Source organism: Pelecanus crispus, chromosome 11, assembly GCF_030463565.1.
Source record: "Pelecanus crispus isolate bPelCri1 chromosome 11, bPelCri1.pri, whole genome shotgun sequence".
Classification (NCBI taxonomy): Eukaryota; Metazoa; Chordata; class Aves; order Pelecaniformes; family Pelecanidae; genus Pelecanus; species Pelecanus crispus.
In genome coordinates, this window is record NC_134653.1 from 25,129,779 (window position 1) to 25,148,989 (window position 19,211).

Genomic DNA, 19,211 nt, shown 5'->3' on the forward strand with positions numbered 1-19,211 from the left:
CTGGTGCTTTTTGCTAAGGGCCTGGCTTCCCCTGGGTGTCTGCAGAGCTTGGTGGTGGTGGTGAGAGCTCAGCCTGGGGAAAATGGGTAAATCCAGGCAGGATTTTGCCGGCCGGGAGGGGAATGCTGCCTGCAGCCCCCTCGGCCGGAGCAGGGCTGGGAGTCCCTGCCTGGGAACACTCACCCTCTGCAGTGTCCAGCTCCTGCAGGAACTTCTCGCTCTTCCTTAGGTGTTGCTCTTTATTTTCTCTCTCCCTATTTCTCCTCCTCCTCTTCCTCCTCCTCTCTTTTTCTGTTGGAGGAAACAACGTTTTAGCACTGTTTTTTTGCGAAATCTCTCTGCAGCGGCCGCGGGTGCATCCCCAAAATTCCTCCAGGTTAAGGCAGCGCAGGGAGAGCGGGGGAGAAAGGTGCTGGGGCGCAGGGAAACGCCAGCGGCTCCTCTGCAACCACTGGCTCCGCTTGGAGGGATTTTGGGGGTTTTGGGTAGGTTGGTTTTTTTCTTCCCCTTGTCAATCTCATTTGGCAAATAATCGCCTCATTTACTACTTTTTTTTTTTTTTTTAATCAGAGAAATAATTGGTTCCCGAAGCACACTTGAATATGTGCGAATAACCAGGTTATCATTTACTATATATAGCCCGGCGTGCTTGCTTCCAGAGGCGCCGGAGCATTCATTTGACAAGTTTCCTGATCAGTCTAATAACATTATTTAAAAAAAAAATAAAAATTAAGCTGAATAATGCCAATACCGTTGGATTAACTGGGCTGCTCCTGGTGAAGCGGGAGCTTTGCTACTGGCTTCCCCCTTTTAATTTCCAAGAAAAAGTGGGGTTTCCTAGAGTTTCCAGCGACTCCGTGTCTGCTTGGGTGATACACACTCATATGATATATACCCCCTCACACCCTCATATGTACACAGGCGTTGTGTGTCTCGGCGTGTGAATATATACGTGCACATATACACACACGCGTCTATACATAAAGGGTGCACGCGCACAGCCTCGCTATATTTTGCATTGCACCGAATAGATTTCTTTGGGGAAAAAAAAGCAGGAATCTCATTGATAGGGCTTTAAAAAGAGGAGAATAATACAAATTAACCTTCCATTACTGCTGCAGTCAACCATGACAGAATAGGCCAGTTGCGTGGTTGGTGACGTCTCTGTGTCCTATAGGAGCAAAGCTCGTGAGATAGCAGCTATCGCCTTGAACTCTCTTTATTTTATTGGAGTATGGCTGGTAATAAACAGTAATATTTAATTTGTCTGAGACCACAAATCGGCTTCTAGCTGGAAGGCTCCTTCGCCTTGACATTACAGTCCTAGAGAGCCTGGACTTCCCGTCCTTTTCCCAGCTGCTTTTTTTTTTTTTTTTTTCCCCTCCTTCTTCACCCCCCCCCAACCTGCAGACGGAAATAAATTCGATTTATTTGCATCGTTTTCAACTTGTCTTCAAGGTGTTTCAGAGCTAGTTTGGCATTGGAGAGGTGAGTGCTTTCCCAGGCAACGGCCGCGCTCGGGTTCGCTCCTACAAACTTCGGAGATTTTCACTTTTGCCTTTCTTTCCGGCGAGGGCAGGGAAGGTCGTGTTCTCTCTCGCTACCAGCTGTGAGAAACCTTTCTCCTCGCAGCTTTCATTTGTTTTTTTTAAGAGAAAAACCTCTTCTTTCGGGCGAGCTGAGTGCCTTGGGAGATGCTCCCCAGCACACGCGCGGTGCGGGGCGGCTGCAGCCGCCGCCGCGGCGCTCGGCGGTCCTTCCCCGGCTTTCCCGCAGCGCCCAGCACCAGCAGCACGATGATCGCCTGCTTTATTTCCTCCCCCCGGCCCGATTTCAGAGCAGCGCCCGTGCGATGGGAAGGGCTGTGCAGGAGCCGCACGCTGCCCGCTCGCCCAAGGCCGGAGCCGGGGCTGCTCCCGCCGCCGCCCGCCTTCCCCGCGGGGGAAGAACCGCCCGGTTTGCTCGCTCGTTTGTTTGTGTTTGGAAGGGCTCCACGGCTCCTTTCCCCTCTAAAAATAATGAAATATGGGACAAGCTTTGTTCTGTTTGTTTAAGTAGCGTTCTCTGGCTTATTCTCTGCGGCTACAAGTGCAGTTATTTTATTATTCTTATTTGCAACCGTTTACTGTTGGCTGTTTCTTCTCAAGTAGCTGTTTGAACTGGCGTGCACATGGAGAGGGTTTGGGAGAAGCCAAACTACACCCACACACGCGCCCCCCTCCCCAATAGCCGCTCACCCCCAGACTTTTCACTTCCTCACCTCAAACTTTCAGAGGGCTCCGGTCTTATCGCGCCCTGCGAGAGCTGGGAGCACGGGTGGGTTTGCTGAAAACTTCCGTGAAATGCAAAAGAAATGACCGAGGGACAGAAAAGAGCGAAGGATTTGTTGGGGGGGGGGGGGCGACGACACCGACAAGAAGAGGGTGGGGGCAGGAGGAGGAGGAGGAGGGTGGGCAGAGCAGATCTAAACCATGCCATTTATTCCGAGTCTTATCAAAAATCCGCCTCGCCAATCTGTTTCTCTTCAGCCTGCAGAATGCGACAGGGAGGCTGTTTACCCTGCGCTGACCTATTCAACTTTACCCTCCAAATAATACATTAAAAAAAGGGAGCGAGAGGGAGCGAAGGAAGATGCAGATAAACCCACATCCCCGCTCCTCGCTGACGGTTTGATTATTTGAGCACGGCGAAGAGCTCCGGGGGGCTGCGGCCCTCGGCCGTGGCGGCGGGGCCATGGGGCAGCCAAGCCGCCGGCCGGGCAGCGCTGCGAGGGGTGAGGAAGAGGGTGGGGAGGGGCAGGGGAAGGATTCTGGACGCCTCCAGAAGCGGGGACGAGGGCCACAACCCCCCGCACACACCCCGGGTTCCACCTTCCCTGGGTTTCAGTCCCACTCCGCCGCGTTTCATCCCTTTTTTTTTCCAGGTTATACCCATTAGGTGAGTCCATTTGAGGGGGGGAGGGGGGAGATTCGCTTCCCCCCCCCCCGCCCCCCAATAAAAGGCCTCTGTGAGCACCAGCAAATATAGAGCTGGGTTTAAATCCACACCTCTAGGCTGCCTGTGAGGGCGGGGGGGGGCCGGGGGTGGTGCGAGGTTAGCGGAGCCAGCGATTTATTTAAAGGGGTGAGGGAGGGGAGGGGTGGGGGGGGATATTCCCAGGCGCTGAATTTTCTCTCTGGTTGGGAGAGATGGATGGAGGAGGGAGGGAGGGAGGGAGGGAGCGGGGAAGGAGGTAAGGGAGAGGGGGAGGGTTGCTGGGGAGTTTGATGATTGTCTTTGTGCCTTGTTCTTGTTTGCCGGCCAGAAAAATAGGCTGGAAAAGGAGGTTTGGGGGGGAGGGGGCGGGAGGGAGGGCTGGATGAGAGCGAGTCTCTCCGGAGCAGGATCCCAGCTGGTTGGGCAGTGGGTCCCGGCACTTGGCGAACGGAGCTGGACGAGCCCACGTCACCTCCGCGCTCCGCTCCGCGCCCGGCTCCGCGCAGCCACGGCGGCAGCGCCGCGAACCTGCCCGGAGGAGCGGCGATTGCCAGCCCGCCCGAAACTTTTTTTTCCTTCTTTTTTTTTTTCAAGGGGGTGCCGTTTTCTTTTTCCTCTCTTTCGTCCCCTCCCTCTTTTTTAATTACTACTATTATTTTTTTAAATTATTTTTAGGTGGGGAGTAGAAAGAGTGGGGTGGGGAAAACTGTATCTTCCAGATCAGGCTGAGAAGAGGGTGGGGGTGGGGGGCTTTATCTTGGTCTCAGGATCCTTTCTAGTGCGTCTGACAACCTGGAAGTGTTTGGAGAGAGCCGGGGAGAGGGAGCGAGAGAGAGAGAGAGAGAAAGAGAAACAGGCAAGCAGGCTTGCATTGGATAGATTTTTTTCTTCCAGGCTGGGTTTTCACATGCTGATCCGCAAATAAATAAATAAAAGGAAATATGCACACAAGAAGCCTGATCCCATTGTAATTTCCATTGCAAAGGGGGAAAATATACACATACATTATATATATGGAGATGCATTGATTGCATGGAATTCAACAAGCAAGGTAACAGCTCTTCCATTGCCATGTATGTCCGTCGGTGTCTGTAATCTCTGTGTGCGTGTGAGTGACCGAGGGAGAGCGAAAGTGGCTGGCTGGGGGCATTGTTAGACACAAATTGTCTTTGCCGAGGAGCTGCGAGGCCTCGGGAGACGTGGGGTGCAGGGGAAGGGGGGGGGCTGCTCTCCCCAGGGCTCCCGCGGCGGTGTGTGGGGCTGGGGGGGGCCGGGGCGAAGCTGGAACAAAAGCAGAGGGTGGGTTTGGTTGTTTTTTTCTTTTTCTTTTCCCCCTCTTTTTTTCCTCCCGCGAACCCATTTGGTGCTACTTTAGCAAGGCAAGATGCATTTTTCATACAGCCACCGCGGCCTGGTTCTGTCAAGCTCCATTTCTTCTCAGAAGCTCTTTAAAGGGGAAAAAAAAAAAAAAAATTAGAAGCCGCGGATCGCCAATTGCTTTTAGTTGATGGGTTATTTTTTGCCGCCACCCCCCCCCCCCTTTCTATTATTATTTTTTTTATATCTGCTTAATTATGTCTCGACGCGGAGAGCATCGGGAGGCTGGCTGGAGCCGGGCTGCCCTGTGCTGCCATAGCTGGATTCCTCTTTGTTTTAATAAACATGCTTTATTTTTTTTCCCCCCTTGCCCTCCCCCTTAACTTAGCCAGCTCAGGGGGAATAATAGCTCCAAGCTGGAGGGAAATCGATTAAAAAATGGATAATCGGCACTTCCCAAGCTGCAGCAAGAAAAAAACCACAACAGTTCAGGAAAAAAAAAAAAAAAAAAAAAAAAGAGGAGGAGGGGAAGAGAAAAGCCTTAAATGGTCCCTGGAGCTGCGGCTCTGCCCCCGCGGGCTGTGCCCGGGCCCGGGGCAGCGGCTCCCGCAGCGCCCCTCGGCCCCGCTCCCCTCCGCGCACTTTCCGCGCACTTTCCGCGCTCGTAGCGGTCTTGCTTCGTCCTTCAGCCGCTTACTGGCAGGCGCCTGGCTGGTGTGCGGTGGGAAAAGAGCGGCTGGGGGGGAGGCACGGGCCGTTTCTGTACACGATCTTCAGCTCCAGAGGTGTGGACCTGGAGTCCCTTTGCTTTTTGTCCTTTTAAATTATATATACGTATATGTATATATTACCCACCACTAGCAGGGAAGATAATTTTCTCCCCCCTCCTTTCCAGTCCCAATTTTCCTCTGCATTTAAAGGAGAACTGTCTTTTTTTCCTCTTTTTTTTTTTTTTTTTAACAGCTTTTAAATATTGTTGCAGGGAGAAGAACTCATTTCAAAACATTCTCGTACTTAAAAACAATATTGCCTCCATATGGTTGGCCTTTCAAAAATGAATCCCCTTCTTTGAAACATGCAAGAGATTTTTTTTTTAAGCTACTAAAACTCTAAACTCCTTAAGAACAAAAAACTAACAGATAAATAAATTGCTTTTATCTTTTTTTTGGTGCTGCTTTGAAACTTTTACCATTCCTGATAGTGCCGTTAAAGCTACGTCAAAATACTGCTTTTAAAACTTACTGTGGTTACTCGCATCAGATGTAAACCGTGTAATTTTTTAAACTTGTTTTCTCTGCTGGTGCAATTTCACTCTAAATGTTAGGGCTTAGTTCACTTCAGCCCCAATTCCACCCCCCCCGTTCACCAGCCAGAGTGTGCGTTACCTTGCACAGTGTCTTGACCGATTGCTTTATTTGCACTTTTATATTTTAATTATCTCGTCCGTCCTTTGCTTTACTTGCAACTGTCCGGGGTTGGGGGAGAAAAGGTTCCCCCCCCACCCCCCCCCGTGGGGGTGCAAGAAGTTGAATTTTCTTTGAAAACGGGGTTATATAAGGGGCCTCCCGTGTCGGTGGCATTTGCCTGGTTGAAACTGGAGTGGGGTGGGTGAAAGCTCCCACTTCGCTGGGAGGAAACTTGGGGCTTTCAGCCCCCTCGGCCGCAGCGAGCCTGGGGGAACTGGAGATGTTCGAGGCTTGGGGGAGGCTCTGCCCCCCCACCCCGGACCCCTGACCTCCAGAGTCACTTGTGTGATGAGTTAGCCGGTCTACGGCCCCCCGGTGCCTTGCTCCTCGTGTCCTGCCAGACAGACCTAAAATCCGCTGTTTACCTTTTCCAAAAGATGCATTTAATAATACCGCCTCCTTCTTCCCCCTCCCTCCGCCCCCCCCCCCAAATCCTATCATCCCTTGCGGGCTGCGATAATAAATAAAAGTCTTTATTTCTCCCTCTCTCAAAGTTAAAGGGCCTTGTTCCCTCCCCGGGCAGCTGGAAGTGAGTTGCGGGCAGCATGGGTTTGTCGGGCAGCCCTGCGTAGCACACCGGCTTGCTCCCCATTGCATATGTGTGTATATATATATATTTTATTAAACGTCAGCATTGACTTATGCGTCTCTTATCTCTGCTTTCTCCCTGATGTGTGCCTGCAGTGGGGGATTCAGTGAAGGAAGCTCGTAACATGGCGGATAGCGAGGAAGGCTTTGGGCTCCCGACCACGCCGGCTGACTCGGAGGCCAAAGAGCTCCAGGCTGAAGCCAAGCAGGACACTCAGCTGGGGGCCACCAGCAAGTCCCCCACCTCGCCCCAGGCAGCCTTCACCCAGCAGGTAAGCACCCGTGCTCCTCTTTCTCTTCCCCTCGCTCTTCTTTTTTTCTCTTTTCTCTGCATTTTTTTCCCCCCAAATATCAGCTTAGCTGGGTGGCTGCTGCTGCTCTGGGGGGCAATGAATTGTTTTAGGCCCCACGGGAGTGAAAAGTCTCACCTGATTGTGGGCCTCATCCTGCTTTAGCGTTATGTCGCATCGTGTTCAAGCGCTAAACCTGCGGGGAAGTGAACGTGTTAATATTGGGGTGCGTGGAGGGGCACGCATGGAAAAGCACCCAAAATACCAGACAGAGGCACCCGCTCATGCAGCGGCAGGCTCACACCCACAGGCATCCAGCGTGAGTGTACAGATGCACATGCAAACACACACACAGACAGCTGCGTGCACATGTATATATTTGCTATGCCCGTGCATATTTGTATAAGATATAAACATATAATATATATATGTATCCCTTGTACAGCTGGCGGTATGCGTGCACACGCAGATACAGCCGCAGCGGTGCACGCACAGGTCTGCCTGCACCCACGCAACGGGCCCTGAGAACAGGCAGGGGGTGTCACGCGTGGGCACCCCCGTAGCAACGCCGGGGCCAGCCAGACCCTGGGGTGCCCCTCATACCCTCCATCAGCCCGCGCCCCCCCCGGGCGCCGCGTGTCGCCGGGACACGCGTGGGCTCCCACGCGGGACCCGCCGGCCGCAGCTCCCGGCGGACCTCCGCGCTGCCGAGGAGAGCAGACGCGGGGCGGCAGCAGGCCGGGCCACCCCTCGGCTTCTCCTTCCCCGCCGCCGGGGCCTTCCCGGCCCGGGCCGGGCGGTGCTGGGAGCCGTTCCCCGGCGCTCGGCCCCAGCCGGCTCGGGGCAGCCGGGGCGAGGGGCTTTCGACCGAGATCGCCGCGCCTTCAGCGGCCGCGGAGCCGCTCCGGAGAGCCCCGCTTGCCCCCCGGCTGGTAAACCCTCGGGGGGAAAACCCCCCGCCCGCTGCGGCTGCCGCCCACGGGGTGCGGGCGGGAGGCACGGCGGGGCCGCTGCGGGCACGGGCACCGGTACCGGGCTTGTCCTGCCTGTCCTGGGGCTCGGGGCCACCGTGTGCATTTGGAAACCGCCCCCCCCCCCGATGCGTTTGGCGGAGTGCTTCGGCTCCAGTTTTAGTGGGGGGAATACGCGCTTTTCTTGGGGGGCTCCGCTGTGCCTCCCACCCCCACGGTGGGGGGATGTATTGTCCCCGCGATGGCATCTGTGGTGCCACGCGTGGGGCTCGCAGGGCCCCGCTGAGAGCAGCCCTCGTGGGGCGTGGGCTGCGGGTGAAAAACATGAGCGGGCGAGGGGAGCACAGATGACACCCCAAGCCGCCCCAGCCTGCAGAAGCGGAGCCGGCGGGTGTAAATTACTCATCGGAGGGGTGTAAATCTCCTCCGGCTGGCTGGGCAGAGCAGCCGGGCCCAGGCGCTGGGGTATCGCTCCCGGCGGCGGCCGGGCTGGGAGGGTGGGGGCTGGAGCCGGCCCGGGTGCTCCCTGATTTTCCCTCCTCTCCCTGGGAGCGCCGAGGCCCGCAGGATCCTGCCCCAGCCCCCCCCTCGACCAGCATCACCGGGCTCTGGCCAGAAATCCCGTTCTCCCAGGCTTCGCAACCACACAAGCGGCCGGATTTTCCCGGGAATGCCCCGAGCTCCGGTCCCCATCGCCCGGCCTTTTCCCTCCGAGCTTCCCGCCGGGGCCGTGCGGGGCCCCGCCGCCCCCTCCCCGCACCGCTCGGGGCTGACGGTTTGTGCCTTCCTCCCTCGCAGGGCATGGAGGGCATAAAAGTGTTTTTGCACGAACGGGAGCTGTGGCTGAAATTTCACGAAGTGGGGACGGAGATGATCATAACAAAGGCCGGGAGGTAAGAGGGGGGGGCCCCCGCGTCCCCCTGCGTGGCTGGATCTGCCTCGTTTGAGCGTGTTGGCGGAGGGGAATTGCCTACGGGGGGGGTGGGGGTGGGGGGGGCACGCGTGTTCGCACAGCCGCGTGGGTGGGGATGCGAGTCCGCGGCCGTAGCCCCGCTCTCCCTGACATCGGTAGGGTCACGTCTCTCGTGTGCGAGACCTCCCCGTGTGCGTGTGTGTGTGCCACGGCCCCGGGAGAGCCCGCAGAGCCCTGCCCGCGATGCCCCGGCGGAGCCGGGCGTGCGGAGAGCCCTCCCTGCGAGGATATATTCAGAAGAAATTGTTTCTTCTGGCTCCTTTCTTAACCAGAACAGTTGGATCGTTAATCCCAATTTCAGGCCTTTGGAAGCTTTCCAGGCGAACGCGAGTTGCAACCACTTGGCCAAAAGCTAACCTTGTTTAGAGCAGCTTGCTGGGCGATTTCGTTATTATTATTACAATTATTTTTAATTAAAGGAGCACTCGGCCCTTCTGCGATTTCGCAATGCCTTACGCTGTTTACAGAAGTTTCTTATTTATTTTGCGCACACTGAGGCGAATATATCCAGAACCCACCCACGCCACCCCATTTAAAAGTATATGTGGTCTTAAGCTACTGTTTACATACTGATAGCAAAGCTGTTTAGATGCATAGATAGACGTGTCCGCAAATAATAGCTTGAGGATCTAACTGCGTCCAGATACACACTTCTATATGTGTGTGTTTGTCTGCGTGGGTGTGTAGAAAAATATACAGCCTTGCAAATCCAACTTTATTGAGACTGCGCGTAATCGATTCCATGACCGGCTTAGGAAACCTGAGCCACAGATACTTAGACGCGTACGCGTGTATATTTGAGCGCGTTTGAGGCGATTGAACATTATCTTTAATATTAATATGTTGGAGGACTATTAAATTGGAGAGTGCCTAAAGCCAGCGATACCCAGTAAAACAGTCTCTCCAGCCCCATCGGCAAACTGGGGGCAGCCCGAGAGAGGCTCTTTTCGTTGCGATTTTAACTTAAAATCCTCGGAGGAAGGGCGGGGGAAAACCCCTCCACGCGTAGAAATAGTAGTAGCTTTAGACTGCAAGGGCACAATAAACAACGCAGAGTCAAACTTTCATTTTGCTCTGTCATCTGGCATTTGTTGTGGTCTTCCAAAATTTGCCTGAAGAGGAAGAAAAAAAAAAAAATGGAGCTGATTGTATAAAGTGTTAGTGAATAGATCTGTCTTAGGGCTCGCCTTCCCCTTGAACCTCGCTGCTGCTGGAAAAAATGGTTTTAAAGAAGGGTCTTGTGTCCAAGGGACGTGGTACAAATCTGGGGGGGGCGGTGCGGGTGCATGGGGGGAACTGTCCGGAGGGAGGGAAGCTGCTGGGGGTGGGGTCCTGCCGAGCCCCGCAGCCCGATGCGGGGACACGGGCTGGACGCTGGCCCCGCTCGGGGCTGGGGGAGCGGAGGGACCTCCCCAAAAACCCGAGTTCACAGAGGGAAAAAAAAAAAAAAAAAAAGCAGCACACGGAGGGAGACATAAACCACCTTGCAGAAATTTCAAACAAATATCGCAGTGGACAGAAATCTCATCTGGAGAGCAATAAAATAGACATTTACAGTGCAGGGGCTTTAGGGGAGATAGGGGATAGGTTTCCTTATTTATATAATTCCCCATGTTTATTGTTGGAGAAGTCCGTGTTCTTGCCGGTCAGGTGTTTTCGATGGAGTTACAGATCATTCTTCAGGTGGGATTTGGTTTCTTCTCCCTTAAAACGTTAAAGTTAAATCCCTGCTTTCTTCGTTGGTAGCTTTCCCCCCACCCCTCCGGCTTTTTACAACTGAATTAAAACCCAGCCCCGATGCCCCATCGCAGCGATAAGAGCCCGAGCCTCAGAGAAGAGTGCCGTATTTTTAGAGGTGTGGGGTTTTTGTTTATGAGTATTTTAAGTCCAGGGATACATTTTCATCTGCTTTATTTTTAAATATTTGGAAAGCTCTAACTAAAATAACATCAGTGTTTTAAGTCCCTGCCTTGCAGTAATGGAAAATATTTCGAAAAGCCCCTGTCTTCTGTGTGTATCCGAGTGCTTCCAAGTATTTGTCAGGTGTGTTTGCTGATGTCTCTGTACGCCCGTACGGCTGCACACAGATTTGGTGTCACACCTGAGTGCGTGGAGGGTTTTTTTTCATATCTGTACATAGAACCGTTGATACACATAGGTGTGGCTGAAATATATGTATTTTATATATCTGTATTTCTATAAATATAGATATGTATTTGCTTTTTTTTTTTTTTTTTTTTTTTTTTTTTTGGCATATCTCCCCTCCTGTTCCAATGGTTTATGTACAAAGGGAAGTAACTTGCTTCCAAAAGTTCTCACAACCAGATTTGTTCAAAGAAGGGAGAGTCAAAGTCTTGGCGAAACAAATAATAATAAAAATACGAACAGAGAGCAGGCACACCAGTAGGTGAATAAATAAGTGCGCCAGCCTCATAATTACGATTCTGCCTTGATAAATCGCCTGTTTCACCTCAGCTGGGACACGGAGGGGTACCCAGCGGCACCCAAACATCTCCCACACCCCAGGGGAAGGATGCACCCGTCCTCTGCCCGAGCCTTTTGGGAAGGTCCATCCGAGAGCGTGGCGTTGCCCTTTTGTTAAATGACACCCGCCTCCCCCGTCTCCTCCTCGCAAACACACACACGAAACGACCCTGGAAAACTTTCTTTTCTCCACTTTTATATTTATGTACTTTTTTAAAAATTTATTTTATAGGCGTATGTTCCCCAGTTACAAAGTGAAGGTCACTGGACTCAATCCAAAAACCAAGTACATACTGTTGATGGATATTGTACCAGCGGATGACCACAGATACAAATTTGCAGATAATAAATGGTATGCACGCGTGGGGGAAAGGGGAGCGAGGGGAGCTTTGTGTCGGACTCTCTGGGCTGGCCAAACCTGGGCAGCACAGGTTGGGGGATACCCTTGAATCAGCGTCTCATCCTTCTTTTTCCCCTGCAAAGGAGAGATGTTGGGCTGCAGAGGCTTCACCTGAGCCTCTCGGGATGCTTCCACAGCCCTTGGGAGAGAAATGCATCCAAAAAAAAGGAGAAAAATCTGTCGCAATTAGCTAACGATAACTGTAATCCTGTTTGACGATGAGGTTATCGGCTATGGTGGAGCCGATAGTTTAATGATATTATATAAGGGAATATCTCCGGGCAGGAAAATCTTTAAAGATCGGTACACGGTCCGTCCTTTGCTCCTGGCTTGGGTGCCGGTAATTAAGGAGGGGGGGAAGGATGGGGTTAAACGGGGGAACAGCGAGAGCCATCTCCGACCGGAAACGTGCCAAAGAGCTCAACTAATTCCCCGAGCAAAGTTTGTAAATGCCTTTTCTCCCCAAGCACGGCGTGACCGCCTGGCACCGCGCTGCCTCCACGTACGGGGATACCTGAGTGGGAGGGACCCCACCGGGGGGGATGGATGGGGGAGCAGGAGCCCACGGGAGGGACCCCACTGCGGGGGATGGAAGGGGTTCAGGAGCCCACGGGACGGCCCCCCCACGCCCGGAGCTCAGCGCCTCTGTCCCCACGCAGGTCGGTGACGGGGAAGGCAGAGCCGGCCATGCCCGGGCGGCTGTACGTGCACCCCGACTCCCCGGCCACCGGCGCCCACTGGATGAGGCAGCTGGTTTCCTTCCAGAAGCTCAAACTCACCAACAACCACCTCGACCCCTTCGGCCATGTAAGTACGGGCGGCGGGAGAAGGGCACCGCGCGTGCTCACGGCCCTCTCCCACGGCGTGTTCCTCACCCACGCGTGCCCCCCCGCTGCCAGCACCACCAAGGTCATGGCAATGTCACCCATCCCCAAATCCGTTGTGTTGGTGGGGTGTTATTTTCTTCCCTGAGAGGGTGGGATGAACCCCAGTGAAGGACACCCCCCCCCCCCCCCCCCAGCCCCAAATGGAAGCATAAATTAAAAATGGGCTATGTCGCAGCACTGCGTGAGAATTGATTACAGACCCCCAGGGCCTGGAGTCCGCGAGTGGGCGAAACGCGCCCGGCTTAATTGAGTATTTAGCTACCTGGTTTTAACCCCACGGAGAGCCTTGGAGCGTTAAAATTTACTTGTTGCCTCCGTGAATTTGGCTAACAGGTAAAATCAATCAGGCACAATTATTCGAGGAAATAGGACCTAAAATCATGTGGATCCCCGATCCAAAAAAAAGCAACAATAATTAAAGACAATAAAAAAATCAAAATCCCGCTAGAGCTTCTTAGACATAAAAAGGTCTTTGCTAGACTCGTGGGGCCGTGAAAGCTTGTGTGAATTCTGCAGCCAGAAACAGCCCTCCTTCGAAGGTCTCCAAAGATGCGTGTTCCTCTGAGCAAATATATATATGCATGTATGAATAATATATATCTATAAAAATATATATATATAATTACTTAAGCGGGTATGCGAATCCAGATCCCGCCATCCCTTTCCAAAAACGTATTTTTCTCCAGTCTCATTTCAACACTTCAGTTTAATTTTTTTTTTCCAGGTTCTTTTTTTTTTTTTTTTTTTTTCCCTTTCGCTTTTTAATGATAAATCTTGCGCTATTAAATCCCTGCCCACGTGGTTGCTAAGAAGCCGGGGGGGGTGGAGGGAGGCCCTGCAGGGCAGAGCAGCCAGACGAGCCCCCAGCCCACCCCAATGCTGAGCATCTTTTTACGAGCGCTCCTTTCCCCCTCCAGTTGGGGAGTTGATTTCTTTTTTTTTTTTTTTCTTTTAATAATTTTAAGCTTATTTTAATTTTGCCTTGAGCTGGGGGCAAAGCGTTTCGCAAGCGCTGCTTTCCAGGGATCAGGACCTTCCCCACTCCTCCGGGAAGTGGGAGGGGAGAGCGGGGACTCCGCAGCGGTGCAGCCGGGGGAACCTCTCCCACCCCCCGGGCTGGTTTTGGGGAGCAGTCCCGGGGGGGGAGGTCCGGCCCGGGGGGGACGGGGCCAGGCATCCCCCGCTGCGAACAGGCGGCTCTGGGGAAAAGTCCCTCTAAACAGACCGAAGGCGCTGAGGGGACAATAAGGGACTTCAGAGGAGAAGCTGCACCAGGAGTCTCTCAATTAGAGTCGCTGTAATGAAATTAAAAACCATTAGATCGTTCACCGTTGATGTCTACAACTTTCCTGGATGTCAAAGCAATTTGCTTAAACCCCCGGGACGGGGGAGGCGGCGGCGGGGCGCGCTGCGTCTCGCTGTCGCCAGGGTCCGGCAGTCATTATCGTGACCGAGCGGCCCCCCGCCGCCCCGCCCCCCCCCCCCCCCCCCCCCCCGCCTTCCCCCGAGATTAACCCGGTACCGAGCAGGGACCGCTTTTTATCTTGAACACAGCGCGTCCCCCGCCACCCTCCTCTCCCATCCTCTGCGGGTGGCTGGGGCGGGGGGGGTGCACACTAAATCCCTCCAGCCCACCACTTCCATTCCCCCTTCTTGCCTCTTTGCCCCTCGGGAGTGTGTGTGCATGTGCTTGAGATGCCCGGATCATCATGGTGGTGAGCTGGGAGGTTTTGGGGGCTGTGAAGGGCCTTGAAAGGCAGAGAGCCCCCACCACCAGCAGGTTCAGGATGCCAACAAGTGTTGGGGGAGCAGCTCCGGCTCACCGGGGGGTGGAGGCACAGCTCTCCCCAGGGCTGGCGGGGGCGGGCAGCGGGTAAGGAGCCACCTTTCACAGCATCATCTGGCCCTGATGGGCTCCTTGGTTGGGGGGTGGGTGGGGTGGGGTGGGGGTGTTCTTGAGAGATAAGTCCCCCCACCCCAGCATCTAAATCAGCCCTTCTGGGGAGCCCTGAAGAGGGTGAAGGTTTTGGGGAAGGGGATGAGAGGACCTTCAGACCCCTGTCCTCCTCCTCTTGCCATCCCCGGGCGGAGGGGTGGGTGCGCTGCGCTGTGGCCCCTCCATTCCCATGGGATGTCCTCTCCTTCTCCCCTTGCCCAGATCATCCTGAACTCCATGCACAAATACCAGCCCCGGCTCCACATCGTCAAAGCGGACGAGAACAACGGCTTCGGCTCCAAGAACACCGCCTTCTGCACCCACGTCTTCCCGGAGACCGCCTTCATCGCCGTCACCTCCTACCAGAACCACAAGGTGAGGGGCTGGGCCGGGTCTTGCACCGGCAGACCGCGTCCCCTCTCCTTCCCTCCTCCTGCTGCTCCTCCTCAGGCCCTCGGCTCCCCTCTCTCCTTCTTCTTTTCTTCTTTTCTTCCCCCTCTTTTTCTTTTCTCCCCCCCTTCTTCCCCTTTCCTCTCACCACACACCCGTCCCATCCCCTCTGTTATTCCTGGTGACACAGACAAAGCATCGAAAGATGGGGCTTAGGGCGAGCCAAGGAGGAATTAGCTCAACAGGATGGTTTGCTCAGAGAGGAGACGACCAACCGAGGAAGTTGGCTTTATCTTCTTTCCCCGCCATCGGTCAAAGCCTTGTAATCTGGAGAAGGGAGCCCGGCGCTCCCCTCCGCGGCCGGGGTGCTGATAACCCGGGCTGGCCGCGCTCCGGCCCTTTGTTTTGGGGAAGGGCTCCTTCCCCAGCTGCTCCTCAGGCGGCCCTGCGGGGAGGTCGGCGGGGGGCTGCGGGGTTGGCAGTGAGGAGGCCCTGGAAGGAAAGGGAGGCTCTGCGCCTGAAATCAGCTCCCTGCCTGCCCAAGCAAAACAAAGCAAAAAAAAAAAAAAAAAGAAAAAAGATCAAATAAGGTTTTCTTGGGGTGCCGCCTGGCAGACTGCTGCTCCCCTCTGCCTGCCCCCCAGGGGGACCCCGCTGTGGGGCTGCTACCCCCTCTCCTTCCCCTGCTAGGCTTTTGGGCTTCCCCACCCAGTGAGGAAGGAGGCAGAGGAAGGCTCAGGGCTTGCGGTAGTTCTCAGCAGATGTATTTAGTGAGGCCTTACACTGACTGTCCCTCATTGCTGCCTGCAGACCCCGATAGCCCTTCTCTAGGCCACAGCCCCATGAAAAGCCAACTTTCCTTCGGAAAAAAGCAAATTCCTCCCCAGATCACATAGAAAGCAATTACTACAAATTTTACTGGTACTTACTGGCAGGTAGGATTGCTCCTTTGCGCTCAACAGAGTGAAATCAAGCACTTGTTTTTTGAGAGAAAGGTCATTTAATGCTCAGGAGAAGTAGGAAGCTCCTAAACCTGCACAAAATAGTTGTATTTCCTCTGTCCATCAGTTGGCAAGGGAGATGCAGAGAACAGAGGTAGGCTGGAGAAGAAAGAGTGTTTCACCGTAACTAGGGAGAAAAGAAAATACTTCCCTGCCATTTAAAATAGGAGCTGTTGGCACAACCAGGACAAGCAAATTGAATCCAAATTGAGTCCTTGCCAAATTATGCCTTAAATTATAACTCCACTGTGGATGCTATAAAATCAAGTTTAACTTCTGCTTGATGGATTCGGAGAAAGAATATAATATTAATAGAACTGGGAGTTAATAAAACAGGACACACTACTTGCTTTAAAGGCATTTCCCTATGAGAAAACAGACCTGAATTTAACTGCTTTCCTTTGAAGAAAAATAGGACTGTTTTATAGAAAAAAAATTATCATGCAAATAAAACAAAAGCAAAGCAGAAACATGTAAGTACAGTAGTTTGGGAAAACTGCCATATTAGGAGGAGCAGGAATATTTGATTGTAAATCAACAACATCTGGTTGATAAGAAATGACATCTGCGTATCCGTCTCTGTCAAAACATACGCACTGACAAACTCATGAATCCCTACAGACACACACACGCTCACATCCCAGCAGACACATGCACCCGCACGCAGACACCACTACATATTTTACACACACCCCTACACATTTTACATACGTTTACATCCCCCCCTCCCCCCCCAACACAGGCATTCCTCTTGCTGCACTGAATTGTTGGGGGAACAAATAAAGAGTGGCTGTAGCCCCAAGATAAAGACCCAACTGAGAAAGATAGAGCCATAAAAATAAACCAGGGAATGATCTACCCTAAATGGCATCTCCCTCCAGGGAAGGGAATAAAATTTGTAGCTTGCCCCAGCGCAGATGGAGAATAATACCGGGGCTGAGGCGGCGTGCAGCTGATGCTGTTGCAGATGCTGGCTGTGTGGAAGGGGTAACATCCTTCAGCTGAGTTGAGTGGCAAGTGGGGTCTTTTCCACAGGCAGAAACCCGAGTTCAGCTTTCACAGCTGAGATGTTGCTTGGCAAAACATATTTTTATGTTGCATTGCAGACTGCATTTCCCGTTGCCATAAACAATCAGAGTCCTACCAGGCTGCGTCTCTCTGCATCAAACTCCCCAAGGAGGGTCTGCCTGTCCATCCCCACATCTCTTTGTCAGCACACTACCTATTTTTTCCCATTTACAGCCATCTCTCTCTCACTTCCACCCATCACCTGTAACACATCCTTCAGGCAAACTTTCCTATCTGCACAATCACGCACAGTTTGTATACACCAACATATTTTACACACAGTTTTTATACACACATGTATTTTACACACACACACAAACAAATTTAGATGTGTATGTGGTTTAGGTTTCAAGAGCTATGTTATAGGTGAATTACATTACAGTATTAATTGTATGACTTGCCCATAAATGCATTTGAGTCTATGCTTACACAGCTTATAGAAATGCTTGCCTGATTTCAGATCCATCAAGTTATTTCAATAGCACAGCTGCAATCCCAATGGTAGGGCTTGTATTTGTTTCCCCTGATATTTTAGACAGCCTGAAAAGATATTTAAGCACACTGGGATCTCCCCCTCCCCAGCCCTACTCCCCAAAAGGAGGCTTAAGCTACGAAAAAAATTTTGGTAAAGTTTTGAGTGCTGTTGTCAACAGCTCAGTCGACCACCTCCCCCCTCTCTGCAACCCTGAAAAAATACCCCAGAAATATTGAGGTGTTAAAATAGGTCACATGCACATTTCATTTCCTTGCCATTTACACAATGGGTGCTTGCAATCAGGTTGATTCCCAAATATTAACTTCCCCTGCAGTTAAGTACCATTTTGCTGTAGCTTAAATCATTGTGCTACTAGCTCATATTTATTAGGTACTAGCTTTCTGCTTAGGACCAGGAAATGAACCCTAATAGACAGAAATAATTAAGGTTCTGCCCTCATGAGGGTTCTTTCAAAAGCAAGAATTCACAACAATTATTCTCATTAATTTTTACAACCTACTTTCCCCGTTAGCTGGACTTGGGCTTTATATTGGTTTTCCCCCCTCAGGATATCCGGTTTTATGCTGGTTTTTTGGGTTTTTTTTTTGTTTTGTTTTGTTTTTTCTAAGTTATTTAACATACTTGGTAGCCCAAATTCTTTTAAGGAAACATTAGCCCCAGCTGGGATGCTATAGGCACCCAGAAATGCTGTGTGCACCATAGCAATACAGAGAACCAGGGAAGGACCTGGCTGAAGACTAATCTGATGCACTTCCAGATAGCCAGTGGGCATAGAGAAACATGCTGGTGGGCTTTCTGAATATATAGGTTCATCCCATCTCCAGAAAGACCTCTGTACTAAAAGCATTGTTAAATTGGCCAAGTCAACTGCTGCTCCATCCTGCCAAATTTTGGAGAGCTGCCTGTGTGTCTTTCCTCTGAGCACGTGGTCTTTTGCCACTCTGTCGAGGCATTTCGCAGGACTGTGTAGGTGTAGCCGCTGTCAGAGGTGGGCAGGTCCTTGGGCTCAGGATGTTTTGTCCTGAGAGCTCAGTTCTCCTTGTCTTTGGTTGCAGGTAGCCACCTCTATCACTTCAGTAGAGGCCACCAAAGTGGTGGCCTGGCTGGCATCTCGGGGAGTGCCTCCATGCAGAGACTGAACCAGGTGCGGTCCCCCGAAGCAGCTCTGCAGGGCTGTCCCCCCCAGACTCTCCCTGCCCAGCCTGGGGCCATTGGTCCCGTGTCTTCCCACCTCCATAGCAAGAAGGGACAGCCTCTCTCCTTACTCAGGACAGGCTCCTGTCCGAAGGGGGGTCCCCCAAGCACTGAGAGAGGCAGGGGTCCTTGGGTTTTAAGTGAGGTGAGACCATGTATCTCCTCTTCATTGCCAGGACTGGTGGCTTCTGTGCAGCCCTCAGTCACTCAGGGACCGCAGTGAGCTCTTCTCCTCTCACTGACCCTCTCTGGGACTCCTTACATCTTTCCTCTCAAATGCTCAGTCCTATTCTAGACTTCGGTGGGAGAGTGCTTCCTTCAAAAGGTCTTGTGTCATTCACAATCTGTGTCTGAACCAGTCCTGTTTCCCTTTACCCCTTTGTCCTCAGTCTTGTCCTTGCCAGCCCTGGGATAGGGTGCTGAGCCAGCCCTGAGCCCCCAGCCCCTTTCGGTCCTCAATCCAGACCCCCTCCCCAAGCTCTGCAAAGACACCCTATCTCTTTCCAGCCTCGCTCCCGCCTCCTGACCCACCTTCTTCCCCCCTCACCCAACACTGTGCAAGGTCTGTTTCTTCTCATCCTCCGTTCTTGTCTCCCAGTTCAGCCAACAGCCTCCTCAATGAGCCCCTCTGTCTCACACTAGTACCTCCAACCAGCCACTGGCTCTCAGTCCCTCCCATTTCCTTCACTGGCTTCTGGGTTCGGCGTCTTCTCCCCCTGCCAGCAGCCCTCCCTTCCCTGGCCTTTACCTTGGGCTCCGAATCCCAGCTCCCCA

The 19,211-nt window shown here is 52.8% G+C and overlaps 1 protein-coding gene across 1 annotated transcript in view; it reads left to right on the plus strand.

Annotated features, from left to right (window-relative positions):
• The first annotated feature begins 3,993 nt into the window (after positions 1 to 3,993).
• Positions 3,994 to 19,211, plus strand: part of TBX5 (T-box transcription factor 5) — a 39,678-nt gene continuing 24,460 nt past the window's right edge. The window contains exons 1-6 of the mRNA XM_075718867.1: positions 3,994 to 4,027; positions 6,444 to 6,619; positions 8,407 to 8,501; positions 11,298 to 11,417; positions 12,125 to 12,272; positions 14,511 to 14,663. Of these exons, the coding sequence (XP_075574982.1) occupies positions 4,009 to 4,027; positions 6,444 to 6,619; positions 8,407 to 8,501; positions 11,298 to 11,417; positions 12,125 to 12,272; positions 14,511 to 14,663 (711 nt within the window). The 5' untranslated portion in view covers positions 3,994 to 4,008. The remainder of the gene's footprint in view (positions 4,028 to 6,443; positions 6,620 to 8,406; positions 8,502 to 11,297; positions 11,418 to 12,124; positions 12,273 to 14,510; positions 14,664 to 19,211) is intronic.